The sequence below is a fragment of the Rattus norvegicus genome, chromosome 3, assembly GCF_021556685.1.
Source record: "Rattus norvegicus strain SHRSP/BbbUtx chromosome 3, alternate assembly SHRSP_T2T, whole genome shotgun sequence".
Classification (NCBI taxonomy): Eukaryota; Metazoa; Chordata; class Mammalia; order Rodentia; family Muridae; genus Rattus; species Rattus norvegicus.
The window spans coordinates 76,961,880-76,974,998 of NC_141536.1; the positions used below are offsets into that span (position 1 = coordinate 76,961,880).

The 13,119-nt window shown below is 47.3% G+C and overlaps 1 protein-coding gene across 10 annotated transcripts in view; it reads right to left on the reverse strand.

The window, feature by feature from the left end:
- Positions 1 to 231: 231 nt before the first annotated feature.
- Positions 232 to 13,119, reverse strand: part of Atg13 (autophagy related 13) — a 35,394-nt gene continuing 22,506 nt past the window's right edge. The window contains exons 7-18 of one of the 10 annotated variants that reach the window (XM_087653205.1): positions 12,643 to 12,683; positions 11,942 to 12,038; positions 11,511 to 11,609; positions 11,036 to 11,126; positions 9,107 to 9,205; positions 8,337 to 8,420; positions 7,873 to 8,009; positions 6,147 to 6,261; positions 5,699 to 5,776; positions 5,207 to 5,323; positions 4,621 to 4,749; positions 232 to 2,286 (exon numbers count right to left, since the gene is read on the reverse strand). In XM_087653205.1, the coding sequence (XP_087509331.1) occupies positions 2,209 to 2,286; positions 4,621 to 4,749; positions 5,207 to 5,323; positions 5,699 to 5,776; positions 6,147 to 6,261; positions 7,873 to 8,009; positions 8,337 to 8,420; positions 9,107 to 9,205; positions 11,036 to 11,126; positions 11,511 to 11,609; positions 11,942 to 12,038; positions 12,643 to 12,683 (1,165 nt within the window). In that variant the 3' untranslated portion in view covers positions 232 to 2,208. 10 annotated transcript variants of the gene reach the window in all.

The following is a 13,119-nucleotide window of genomic DNA, read 5'->3' on the forward strand; positions in this document are numbered from 1 at the left end:
TACTTCACTGAATATTCAACCACACAGCCCTGTCTTGGGGAACAACACAAGGCTCTAGAGAGCCAAGGCTGCCAGGGGCTTTGTCGAGCCCAAGACTGAAGGAGCCCTGAGAGACTCAGGACTCTGAAATTCAGGCTCTACCCTTCCCTCCTTATGAAGCTGATGGTGGCTCAGTGACTGCAGAGGTGAGAATGGTGGACTGGTTGTCAAGACATTTGGAATAGGAAGCTATAAAGTACAGAAAACTTTATTGGAAATCTCTTGATTATATTTCCAAGTGTAGCTCTCATTTCCTAACAAAGCACTGGAGGAGGGGCTTCACAGCCACCTGGTCCCAGCCTGAGCTTGGCTGCGGGAGTTGTCTAGAGCCTGTTTCTTCCATTGTGTAGGACTGAGGGGCACAGGCCACCTTGAAGGATGCTTCGCTCAGCTTCCCTGGCCTCTTTCTTAAGAATCTGGGACATAAAGGCTGCTGTCTAGAGGCCACTGGCTGAGCCCTGAAAAGAATCCGTGCCCTCACCCCCCTTTTAGTGCTGGCCCTGGGGGGTAAATCCTGTTCAGTAGGCTATGAATGTGCCCCTGACCCAAAGGCTGCAATGGCACTTGGCCACCACTGCTGGGCACATTTCTCTGTGGCAGCAAAAGCATGCACAGGGGAAAGGCTCCAGTGTTACATGCAGATTACTAACAGCAGTTGAGAGCCACCTGCTCCAATGCATAACGGCTGCTGCCAGTGAGGATCCAGGGACAAGAACAGGACAGGCTGGCAGAGGCACTTGACTGACTCAAGCAACAATACCTGAAGGTTTAAGTCAACCATAGGCTCAGCTTTGGTTTCTCAAAAGGGAACCAATCCAGCTTGTAAGCCCAGGGCCATGTACAGACTCTGGAATTAGAGGGAGGGAGAGAGGGAGGAACAGCTCCCTAGTCCTGCTCCAGCTCAGGGGCTGGAGCAGCAGGTTATACAGTGCTCCTCTGGGCACCATGGGCAACACACCTCTGAGGAGTCCTCACACTGAACACACCTGAGACCTCCTGGGCTGCTAGAACAGAGCTAGTCACATTACAGATGCTGTGTCAACAGAGTATGCTCGGCAGGAGCACGCAGCATGCCGGGAAGCCTGATGCCTGCTCAGTTCCATACACACAGTTTGAGGGGGCTACTTTGCCTTTGCCAGACCCATTGCTGATCTCTCCTTAGGTGTGACAGGAAGATCCTCAGAGCAGTAGCACAGGTTCTGAGTAATCTTCACGGGAGGCCTACAGCCCAGAGAAACCCTCCTCCTTCCCCAGCAGAACTGCTAACCCCAAACATACTTCTTTTATAAAATATCTGATTTCTCTGACAGTAATAAATATTTACCATGTTCTATATCCACGCAGCAGCGATCGAGGGAAAACGAGGAGGAAAAAACCTTTCTGTGGGGTTGGGGATTTAGCTCAGTGGTAGAGCGCTTGCCTAGCAAGCGCAAGGCCCTGGGTTCGGTCCCCAGCTCCAAGAAAAAAAAACAAAAAACAAAAAACCTTTCTGTGACTCTCAATAACAAATTCTAGAAACAGGCTGGTACAGCCTTTGGGAGATGATGGCTAGCTTTGGAATAGGTGTCATTTTAGGCAGATAGGCCTTTCATATCATCAAAATCACAGACCCAGGAAGGCAAGGAATGGAAGGGGGGGGGGAGATGAAGAGAAGAAAGAAGGTGGGGAAAAGGGAGTGAGTAAAGATAGAGGGAAGGAAGGGGAGAAAGGAGGGAGGGAGAGTGGGGTGGTCCAGGAGCTACTGGTGCACAGGGCCCTCCTTCGACTTGCTTGGTCTCCTTGGTTTTCTTCCTCTTTTTGCTTTGCCCAGTGTCCCAGCCACCAGCTGGAATGTCAGGTGATTGATGGTAAGGACAGGCAGGTAGGGCTGGCCTCGGGTAGACCCAGGCAGGAGGCTGGCAGCAGGGAAGAGCAGACGACGCCCTTGGTGAAGTGCTGCGGACAGTCCTTGCTGAGGCTGTCACAGCCAGCTCCCCCCAAGCCTGCCATTGGGCCTGACTGCTGCTATGAGTCCAGGAAGTCCAAGAGCAGAGACTTCTAAGTCCCATAGGGGAACCACCCTGTCTTTCACCTGGCTAGAAACAGCATGGAGGCTGGGGAGAGGCTGAGGAAGACGAGGTTCTCTGCTGAGTCCACAGAAAGGGGATGCTGCAGACACTCGGGACACTTTTACTGCAGGGTTTCGACGAAGGCATCAAATTCTCGGACATTCTTCTCATGCACAGCCAGCTTCTCTGGTAAGGAGTCCTGTAGCAAGCAGAAGAAAGGGGCTTACTCCAGAAAGCCTTGAAGAGGCACCCAGTCTGTCATCAGTGGAAAAATCAAAAGGACTGGACAGTGCCTAAGGCAGAGCAGCTGAGCAGACACTGGGATGAGAGAGGGGAGAAATCCAGCGTGGGGATAGGTGTGGGGGTTGTGGTGTGTGTCACAGGGCTGCACAGGAACCTGATGAATCCAAGTGAGCCACAGCTCATCAGGTAAACAAAGCTAGAGTCATGACAACAGGAAAATAAAGGTGGAACGTCCTGCATATAATAGGCATGCACGTACAGGAGACACTAGGATGAAACTGGATGGATGGTTTCTTTGTTTGTTTCTTAGACAAGATTTTCTGGGTAGCCCTGGCTGTCTTGAAACTCTTTCCTTAAATCAAGCTGGCCTCAAACTCAGAGATCTGCCTGCTTCTGCCTCCTAAGTGCTGTGATTAAAGGTATGTGTCCACCCCCTACCCCCAAAACCCTGCATTAGAGTTCAGTGAACCCAGCAAGTTTAAAGGGGACTCCCCCCTGTACTTTGTGGATGTCAAAAGGCCCTGGGAAAATAGGGATAAGGCTGACACAGGTCCATGGGAGGGCTGAACACTTGAATCTTTACACTGGCTAGAGGAGTGGATAAAAAAGAACCAAGAAAAAGACAGTCATATGCTGCCAGCCTGTCCTGCAGTGCCAGCTATTTAATGAAAACCTAGTCCTCTATCTTCCCTAGGGGCTGCCTGCCTCTTGATCAGGGCTAAGCAACAGAAATACACCAGAAGGCTTATAACTGCAGTGTGACTGTTCACAATGGGGTTAAACATAAGGGACCTGGGAAAAGTTGGTGGCTTTAGACACTAAAGTGGCTTGGACATGTGAGGGAAGTCTAGGAGCCACTGCCCAGGTGAAAGGCAAGCCTGAGCTAGCACTGACTAAGGGGTCACAGCTGGAGCCCTTGGACCTTGTTTCTCCTTCGTACAAGCCAATTTTCAGACCACTAAGCTCAGGAGCTCCCCACTTCAGGACCAAACCATTCTGACCGTTGCTATAGGCAAGTCACTCAATCAAAAACGTTCCCTTCTGTAATGAACACCTATTTTATAAGACTCATGGTGAAACGCTTAGCTTTACCTATGTTTTGCTGAATGGGGTAGGGGTGAGAGGTGTGAATTTCAGTGGTAGAGTACTTGGCTTACATAGGCAAGTCCCAGGTTTGTTCCTAGTTAAATCAGAGAGACAGGCAGACAGACAGACAAAAAGTGTGAGATTATGTGCACTAGTTTGGTGCTTTGACAGCCCCATTTAAGTTAAGAACAGGTGTGGGGGCACACTTTGAATCCCAGTAGAGGCAGAGAGTCTCTAGGTTTGAGGCCAGCCTGGTTTCTATAGTGAGTTCTCAGACAGCCAGGGCTATGAAATTCTATGACAAACACATACAAACAAACAAATACCCTACTAACTCTTAGTGTTTTCTCCTTACCATTATTGTTGGGCATGACTTTCTGCTAAGTCAAACCAAGAGCATTTCCTGGGGCCTAGAATTTCTGCAGGGCACACAGTCCTACCCCAGACAGTGAGCCTTGTCACCTCATAGTGTAAGTGCCTGAGTCTGCAGTTTGTTCAGGGCACACTTCTGCTCTTCAGATGCAGGAAATAGGAAAGGCCTTATGCAGAGACATTGTGACTAAAGTCTGTCTCAGGATATATGGTCCAGCATATAATAAGAAGAGCTGAATGCAGGAGGAAGCCCTCTAAGGATGACAAGAATGCTGACCCTTACTCAGGACCGATGTGTTCCTCTGTCCAGTACACGCGTGTCAGCCTGGCAGTAAACATGAGGCCCAGCAAATGTGAACAACACCAAGAAAGTGCAGAAAAGAGCCCGGTATATGGCTTCTGAGTAAAAGCACTCATTGTGTGATCCTAGTAACAGAAGTTTGGTTTTTGGAACCCAGGTAAAGGCAGGAGACAGCAACTCTACAAAGCAGTCCTCTGATCTCAACTCCACACATATGTTATGGCTGGCATGTACATTACCCCTTGCCCCCATGCCACATCACATGCACAAACACACAGCAAGTATTTTTAAAGTGCTGTGAAAAAGGCAAACAAGCTCAAGGCAATTTAGGACAACTGCCAGGCACCATGGACTTGTAAGTGTGACCAAGGTGACAGCCAGCTAAAAAGACTCCTTTCCTCTTCCCGTAAAGATAGAAGGCAAGGGCAGTACAGAACAAGAGAAGAAAGCTCTAGACCTGAGCACAGGAGTGGCTGTCAGCTGAGGAGAGGAGGCTAGGGAGGAGCCCTGCAAGGGAAGGGGTTTCCATACCAAGTCTTCTGCCATAGACTGAGCTCCAAAATCTATGGAGAGGCTGCTCAGCTGAGGGGGATTCTGAAATTCACGGTAAAAGGTCCCCAAGTCCATTGGAAGAATGTCGTCTTTAGAAAAAGCTGGTTTCTTTAAAAACAACACAAACTTGGATTAGTTCATCTTTGAACCATGAAGGACTAAAAAAAAAAAAAAAAGAAGAGTTAATCTATGCACAAGACTCCTTTTTCAGGAATTAGCCAAGAAAAGTGTCTTCTAGGCTCATCTGAGAGGGAGGAACAGTCTTTGTACCTTGCTTGTCTGGACTACACTCTAGTGATGCCATTCCTCCCCCTGGTTAGGCTTATGACCTAGACCCTTAGACCCTTCAAATCCTCCTAAGGAAAAGGCTTTTGGAAAACCTATCCAAGTTGAATTTCAAGCAAAGACATGATATTAAAAGCCTTGCTGTCCTTGGGTCTCCAAACATTTCCCCCTGTAGCCTGTATACCACCCCATCCTGAGGTATCTTGTGCACAGGTAACAGATGCTTCTAAGTTTACTCTCCAGAGAAGAGCAAAGATCAAGGGTGGTGATGGCAACTTACAAAGTCAATCATGACAAAGTCATCATGTGCATTGCCACTGCTGCCCCCGCTGGAGCCCTCTGAGTGCAGACTGCCATGGAGGGGAGACGTGGTCTCTGGGGAGTCTGGAGGGTTCACCTAATTCAGAAGAAGGCAGAATCAGTACAGACCTCAGGAGAAGAACATCTACTACTCTGAGCTGTCTGACAGTTATGGTAGAAATACACTAAAGAGGACATGGAGGTGCATGCTTGGAACCCCGGCACTCAGGGGGCTGAGGCGGGAGAATTCAAGTTGGGCATTTTCCTGGGCCACGCAGAGTTCTAAGCCAGCTTCACCTTTGTAACAAGTCTCTATCTCAAAACAAAGAAAGAGAGAGAGAGACAGAATATGAATGCTGGCTGCAAATCCGTAAGCCACAAAACCTGGCTTAAGTCCTGTGGAAGACTAACTGCCCAAGAAGGATGACTACTGTACCATCTACTGGAAACTCGTAGTCACTGGTGAGCTCACCATAGGATCAGCATCCTCCAGCTCCAAATTCTTGGGAGCAAACATGGCAAAGGGTATGTCCAAACTCGTCAGTGTCACCTGAAGAGATAAAAGAGAGAAGCATCCCTGCCTGTCCCTCCCCTAGCAGCACACTTTTCTTACAAGATGCCAGCCTACAGCCTAGGCCAATCCCTAGGTTCCCTGTGCTACCCTGGCTTCCTTGCCTCTCTGTCCCCTATCATCTATGTTCACAGCAGAGGATTATGGGAATATGGCTGGGAATGCTTAGTCACAGATACTGAGGAACAATGTATCCCAGTTCAGGTCTACTGGTTATTAATTCTATTCAAAGACAAACTTACACACATATAAATTTTGCAAGCAATTTCAGCAGTTCTATGGGACACTGTACAGGGGACCTTACTCTAAGAATACAGACAGGCCTTTAGGCAGTAGCAAAAGAAATCACCTGATTGATGGGTTTGTTGACAAATGCTCCCACTTTTCGGACAAAGATAGTTTCCAGGATGTCATGGGGTGAGGCCCGTCCTTCACTGCTGTTAGATACAGTCTCAGTGTCCTCACTGAAGAAGAAAAGGAAAGTGGGTGCTCTTCTCAAACCACAGAACATCTCTAGTCATTGTGGAGTAACTGTAGAGCCACAGCCTGGACAAGCCTGGCTGCTGCCACTGTCCTGACTCTTGGCTTGGAAGAAGATGACTTGGTTCAACAACTAAGATGTTCACATATGTGAATGGAACTTTACATTGCAAAAGTGTGAAGCTCACATAAAATCCTATCAGAAATGCCCGTGACAATCTAACACATTATTAGCCAGACACAGTAAGCAACTCCCACAGGCACAGGTTAGCATTCATCAGTACCATAACAAACCTCACATTTTAGCCCCCTTGTTTCTGATGGTAAAAATACCATGAGACTCTACAGTTTAAAGCTGGGTTTGGTGATCCATGCCTCTAATCTCAATACTGAGGAGAAGGCTTCTGAGTTCCTAAGACCTGACAGCCAGAGCCCTCACCATCCAGGGTCCATATCGTCAGCTACTCCCAGACATATCAGAGTTCAGGATCAGAAAACTGGGGTGCCAGGTGACTAATAGATCTTCTTTTGATTGTGATTGGGGTTGAGGTGAAAAAAAGATCAACATTTGATAAGACAGGAATAAAATAAATCATTTTCCCTGAATGGCACACAGTATTTCCAAAGATTTCCCCTCCCACCACTATGCTGATGAAAAAGTACATCAGGCATTTTCCCAATGAAAAAGCTCCAGGGGGAGGAGCATGCTATTCTTATTATCCTAAGGCTGTCCAAACCAAGGGAGACAGGGAAGGAGAGCTTGCAGGGTAGCCTTCCAGAGATAGTGCTTTAAAGTACAGGAAGGAACAGGCACTTTACAGTCAGGGTGCAAACTGCACGTATGCACATATGTATATGTGCTCGCGTGTTGTTGTAAAAATATAAAAGTAAAAAAAAGTATCGGTGTCTTTTATCCCGCTTGGTCCAGCACCACAGTGCCCCAAGATATCTGCTAGATGTCTCTGCGGAAACACATCCTAACTCCGCAGAGGCCCAGACCAGTCACCCCACACTCCATTACACTTAAATCTTCACATTAAAGAACACACAACACAATAACCTTTGACCCAATTGGTAAGATATAATTGTCCACTTAAATATACAAAGCCCGGTACCATCCATCCCTTGAGAACATTAATAATAACCTGTAAATACACAGAGCGAGATCTTTACGTCAGCCTCTATAGTCCTGCCACAGCTTCTCCCTCTCTCCCTCCGTCTCTTCCTCTCTCTGTTCCAGTCTCCGACTCTTCCTTCAAACTTTTCTCCCGCCCATCCTTCCTTCTCTTCCAATGGCAGGTCTCCTTCTATCTTTTGCCTGCCTCACCTGTGACATCATCCTACACTCGAGTCCATGTGTGTGCATACACATGCATACACATACAATATTAAAAAAGAACAAGGAAAGCCCTGCTATTCTTCTGAGCAGCTAAATTTCTGATAGCTTCCTTACACATGAGCTGCAATATTAGACTCTCAAAACCTTTAAGACTTCCCCTTGGGAACAAAAAAAATGTCAAGCCAAAGTCTGTGTGTATCAGGGTATCCAGGTCCCTAGGTGGCCTGAACCATGGAGGAGCCATGATGGGACTCACCTGCTGGAGGGTGTGGCTGCACAGTGGGTTCCATCAGAAGGCATGTGCACCACCAGTCTCTCCTGATCAGCCTGGGCACCATGAGCAGGGTGGTTGGGAGCAAGAGGCACCCCACCTTCCTTCCCAGGAACCATCAGCTTTGGAGAGAAGGGAAAGACAAGTGAACAATAGCAGTGCTGAGCAGCCAGTGACCCTCATAAGCTTTCCCATCAGCAATGCATCCTCCACGTAGGTGGCTACCATGGACCTTAATTCTCTTGGGATGTGTCTACTGGAAGACATGAGTGATGGTGACTACACAGGACAAGGGCAGAGAGACAGTGAAGCCCTGGCAAAACCGTTCCCTTCTGAAAGCTGAGGATCCACCCACTTAGAAAATCATTAAAGTCCTCTAAGTTACTCTGTTGCTCCTCTGGGGGGAGGTAGCCCCGGGAAGCCCATGGTCCTCCCCATTTGAAAGGTACCTGGTGAGCGTGTGTAGTGTTTAAGCCAGCAGTAAACACTACTGGATAAGCCAGGTCAGCCGATCCAAGGCCCAGGACAGCAGGCTGATAGGAAAGGCGAGAGCTTGAGAGCTGAGCAAGAGAAAAACAGAGGGGCAGAGGAAAGGCAAAGAGAAAAGGCAATCCTAGCATGTGACCCATGCTGGAGCTCAGCAGAAAGTCAGGAGCAGATTCCAGTGGAATGAGGGGCAAGGGTGGGCCAGGCCCTTTTCAGTAAGGAAAAAGACTTGTTTGGTCTGGGATTAGGATTCCAGCTCTAGAGCTTCCAAAGGCCTCTAGTGAGCATCTGGCTCCCCGGTTCCCTATTTCCAGCCCAGAAGATCCCCTGGGAGCAATCCTCGGGTGCATTTCCCAAGTCATCCTATTTTCTCCCTGTCCTTGAGATCCATTTGAAACTAAAACAATCTTCTCTAATCACACCTCTATCACCCCTGGGTACGGACGGTTCCTATTTATATTGAAAACAGAAAGATTACCAGTCATGGACTGCTTATTTGGAAATTTGATATAAATAACTCTATGTACTTTTCACATCATCGGGAGGAGGGGTAAATAAAACACTATTTTCAGGAGCTCGGTTGGGGCTATGTCCTGTTGAAATCAATTACCAAGCCTTAAAATAATCCCACAGAACACTTGGGGACTAAATAACTATACCCTGTACTGTGCTCATTTTTTTAAGTAGAAAGAAGCCATCTGATTATATCCCCACTTTCCCATTATGAACTCACTTGATGGGAAAAGGCCAGTCCTGCCATGGGGACCCTCAGAGTGTCCGTCACCACAGGAGTAGGGGTCTGAAAATGTGCCTTTGTGACAGTAAACACACACTGTGCACAGACACAGAGAGACAGGAGAAACAAGGAAAAAGAAAAGGGACTTGAGAAAGAAGTGGGAGAAACCTCCTGAAGGGGCAGCAGTGAGCAGATGGACAGAGTGCTCAGAGACATGGGGAAGAGAGCATGCTGGCTTCCCAAAGCAGCAACCAGGAGGGGACATTTATCTCAGGGCATGTCCTATGAGCCTGTTTCTTTGACAGGCAGCTGGAAAATGAACTGACGTAAGTGGGAATGACATGGCAAACAGAAACCTGAGCCAAGCATTAGTCTGTTGTTAGCTGAAAAGCGTGGGAGGAAGTGAGGGAACAGCCTACTCGGGAGAGGCCTAGAGCACATGGAGATAAACCTCAGAACTGGGGACCTGGCCTTGATCAGGACGCCCTCAGCCTGCAGAGACAGTGGTAAAGAGCTGAAATGTGCTGGCCAAATTGTTAGGAAGTTTAGGTGCACATTTCTGTATGACATCCTGGGAGTGACTCTGTGTGTGTGTGTGTGTGTGTGTGTGTGTGTGTGTGTGTGTGTGTGTGTGTGTGTGTGTAGTCTAGTAGTTGACAGAACTTGAGAATAAAAGCTTGAATGTACTAAACATTTAGGATTCCACATTTCTGTATGACATCCTGGGAGTGACTCTGTGTGTGTGTGTGTGTGTGTGTGTGTGTGTGTGTGTGTGTGTGTAGTCTAGTAGTTGACAGAACTTGAGAATAAAAGCTTGAATGTACTAAACATTTAGGATTCCAAAGCTGCTTTATACACATGCTAATTATCTGGGGTTCTCCTGTTTCAGCTTTAAATCTGACTGCCTCATGTGGCAGAAATGGCATACCCTAGACCCCGAAAATAAATAAATGTAGTAAAAAAATTTTTAATGTAAAACAACAAATCTGCCCATTAACAAATCAGTAGCTGAGCATGGTGATACATGCCTGATCCTAGCACTTGGGAGGTGGAGACAGGAGGATCAGGCATTCAAAGCCAGTCTTGGCTGCACTGCAAGTTGTGAGACCTTGTTTCAAACAAACGAAAGAAGTGCATGTTTGTACTCTCAGAAGGCAGAGGAAAGGAGAATGGTCACAAGTCATTCAAAGGCAGCCTGGTTCACACAGTGCGCTCTAGGCCAGCCAAGAATTCATAGCAAAACACTCAACTCCAAAGCAGAAATTTAAAGTCAAAGCAGAAGAGGATGAAGCAATGAGGCAGAAGGTAAAGGAACCTGAGGCGTGTGGGGCGATCACAGTCTCAGCCCATGCCTATTACATAAGGCTATGGCTGAGCTTCCTCTGAGGATGCTGGCATCAGAATTCAGGGCCATGACTTACTCAAAGAGTCTCTGTTGGCCACTTAAGACTTGCTCATGTGGAAAAGTTAGTGGTTGAAATGCTTGGATAGAGAATGTGGACAGGGAGTCAGATGACTGTGTCAACTTTAATAAAAGCAGTGCTTCTGGTTGTTGTTTTTAATTTTATATTAGGTAATTACTGGCTCTTTGGTACATATTCCACAATTATGAACCCAAATTAATTACTTATTAGGAAAAGTAAGCCAGGAGAGGTAGTGCAGTGCATGCCTTTAATCTTAGCATTTGGGAGGCAGAGGCAGGTGGATCTCTGAGTTTAAGTCCAGTCTGGTTTACAGAGTGAGTTCCAGGACAGCCAGGGCTACTCAGAGAAACTCTCTATCAAAACAAAACAGAAACAGAAACGGAGTAAGTGAATCAACACATGCCGGTTAGTGACCTCATCACCAGAGGGCATATGTAGCTAAGTTTAGACAGCATTCTCTAAGGCCCACACAAATACACACAGCCCATAACCCTTTTCCTACCTGGGAGGGAGGGGATGTGGAAAAAGATGTGGTACACACTTCCTGAGAGTCTTCCACTGATGGGTATGCGACTCCAGCATCCTCAGCAGTTCTACCGTGGGGAGAGAGGAAGGGACGATGATGGAGTTTATATAAACATGGTAGCCGACTTCAAAGTATGCAAATAGTGGTTAGGAAAGACTGGGAGCCGCAGTAAGACGTTCCAGGCAGGCATTATAAAGCCGGACGAAAACCTTAAACCTTTTTCATAGTTCACAAACTCCTGACACTCTTGTAGTCCCCAAATAACTTGGAGAAAGTGACGTCACTACCATGATCCTGAATACCCAGTAAGTTCCTAGACACTGAGGCTCAGGCCTTGGTGCACCCAACAGGCAGCAGCAAGAACCAAACTAGCCTTTTCATTTCTACCCGCATGTCCAGTGGCTGCTTTTGCTTAGCTGCAGCTTGGGGGAAGCATCTTCTCAGTGCTTACCTGTAATTGCAAGGGTGCATAGGAGAGGAGCTGGGATAGGGACGGTCAACAAAGTGATCAATGATAATCCCCATGATAGGTGGGGTCCTCTCAAATTGCCTGGAATGCAATAAGCATAATGCAGTATTTACTAGAATTTCTTCCTTCAAGTCCACAGAGGGCCCATCACTTCATAGAAACTTCAGGTCCACCCAGAGCCTAACACTGCAGTCTCTAAAGATAAGCCACAAACTACTTCTGGACATCATGGCTGGGGATACTTAAAGTCTCCACCGTGACAGTGATGTTCTCTCCCCTCCCAAATGCACTCTTTGGAAAGAGTGGCTTTCAGCTCTCGTCAGCAGGAGCTGTGGTTTGGCCTTGGAGCTCTAGGGAGGCAGAGCTTTAACTTCCTTGAGGAAGTTCTGTCAGACCCCTAGTCTCTTCCTCACCTGGTGGACATGAACGCCAAGTTAATTCTATAAGCACAGGAAAGAGTGAGGGTACCCACGGGGGTGCCCACTGTTCCAACACGAACTGTCTGGAAGCCTAGAAGAGAGGAAATACCAACTTATGTCCAGAGGATGCCAATACCACCCATCGTATGCCACTGCCTTACTCACTCAGCATGAGGAAAGCAACCACATGCTGTGTGTTTCCACATGATAGTACTCTTTTCTACTGACCCAGTGTTTGTAAAAAAACAAAAGGCAGGATTTGGTGGTATATACGTCTTTAATCCTGGTACAAGGCAGTGTGGAAGAGAAACAGAGGCAGAGGCAAACCACAGAAGACAAACCATAATGAAAAGTGCTGGGTCACTGGCACAGGGCTTAATCAGCATGGAGGACGGGGAAGAAAAGAGAGATGAAGTGAGGTGAGGTGAGGGGATGGAAGGAAGGGCAGAAGAGGGGAGGAGATGGAGAAGTTCCAAACACTGAGTTCCTGCTGAAACTTCTGAAAAATTATTTCAATCCTAGTAGCTCCTCAGTCAACTGACTCGCCTCCTTATGTCTCCTTACTATATTATACAGTTTAAAGCTATGGTGTGTTATACGTTAGTCATGTGTCCAAGTAGCAATTGAGTCCTCTCTGAAGTTGGTACAGCTCTTAACACCACAAATGTTTCTGGCCTGAATGAATGCATACATACCTTCTCCTAAGCCATTCAGTTGAACTTCTCCAAAATAAATCCTGTAGGGAATGAAGAAAAGAAATGATACCCCACTCTACATTCTCAAAGGCCATGGCTAAAACATGAAAAACAGCCTAAAGAAGCCCCGCTTTGCTTATCTGCATGGACAACTTTCCTCAACTAAACCTGGTCACAGATACCCATAAGGTGATAGCTACGTGAGAGAGGACTTCCATAAGCCTTTAATCCGCACTCAGGAGCCAGAGGCAGGCAGATCTCTGTGAGTTTAAGGCCAGTCTGGTCTACACATCAAGCTCTAGGATAGCCAGGGCTACACAGAGAAACTCTTTGTCTCAAAAACAAAAACAAAGGGAGGAGAGAGGGAAAGGGAGAGATATGAAGAAAATAGGCTGAGATAGCAGAAATGGCCAGCACTTCTATAAACACCCAAGCTTCTGTGGCAGGTCCTTTACCTGTGGCAAGGCCACTACATCC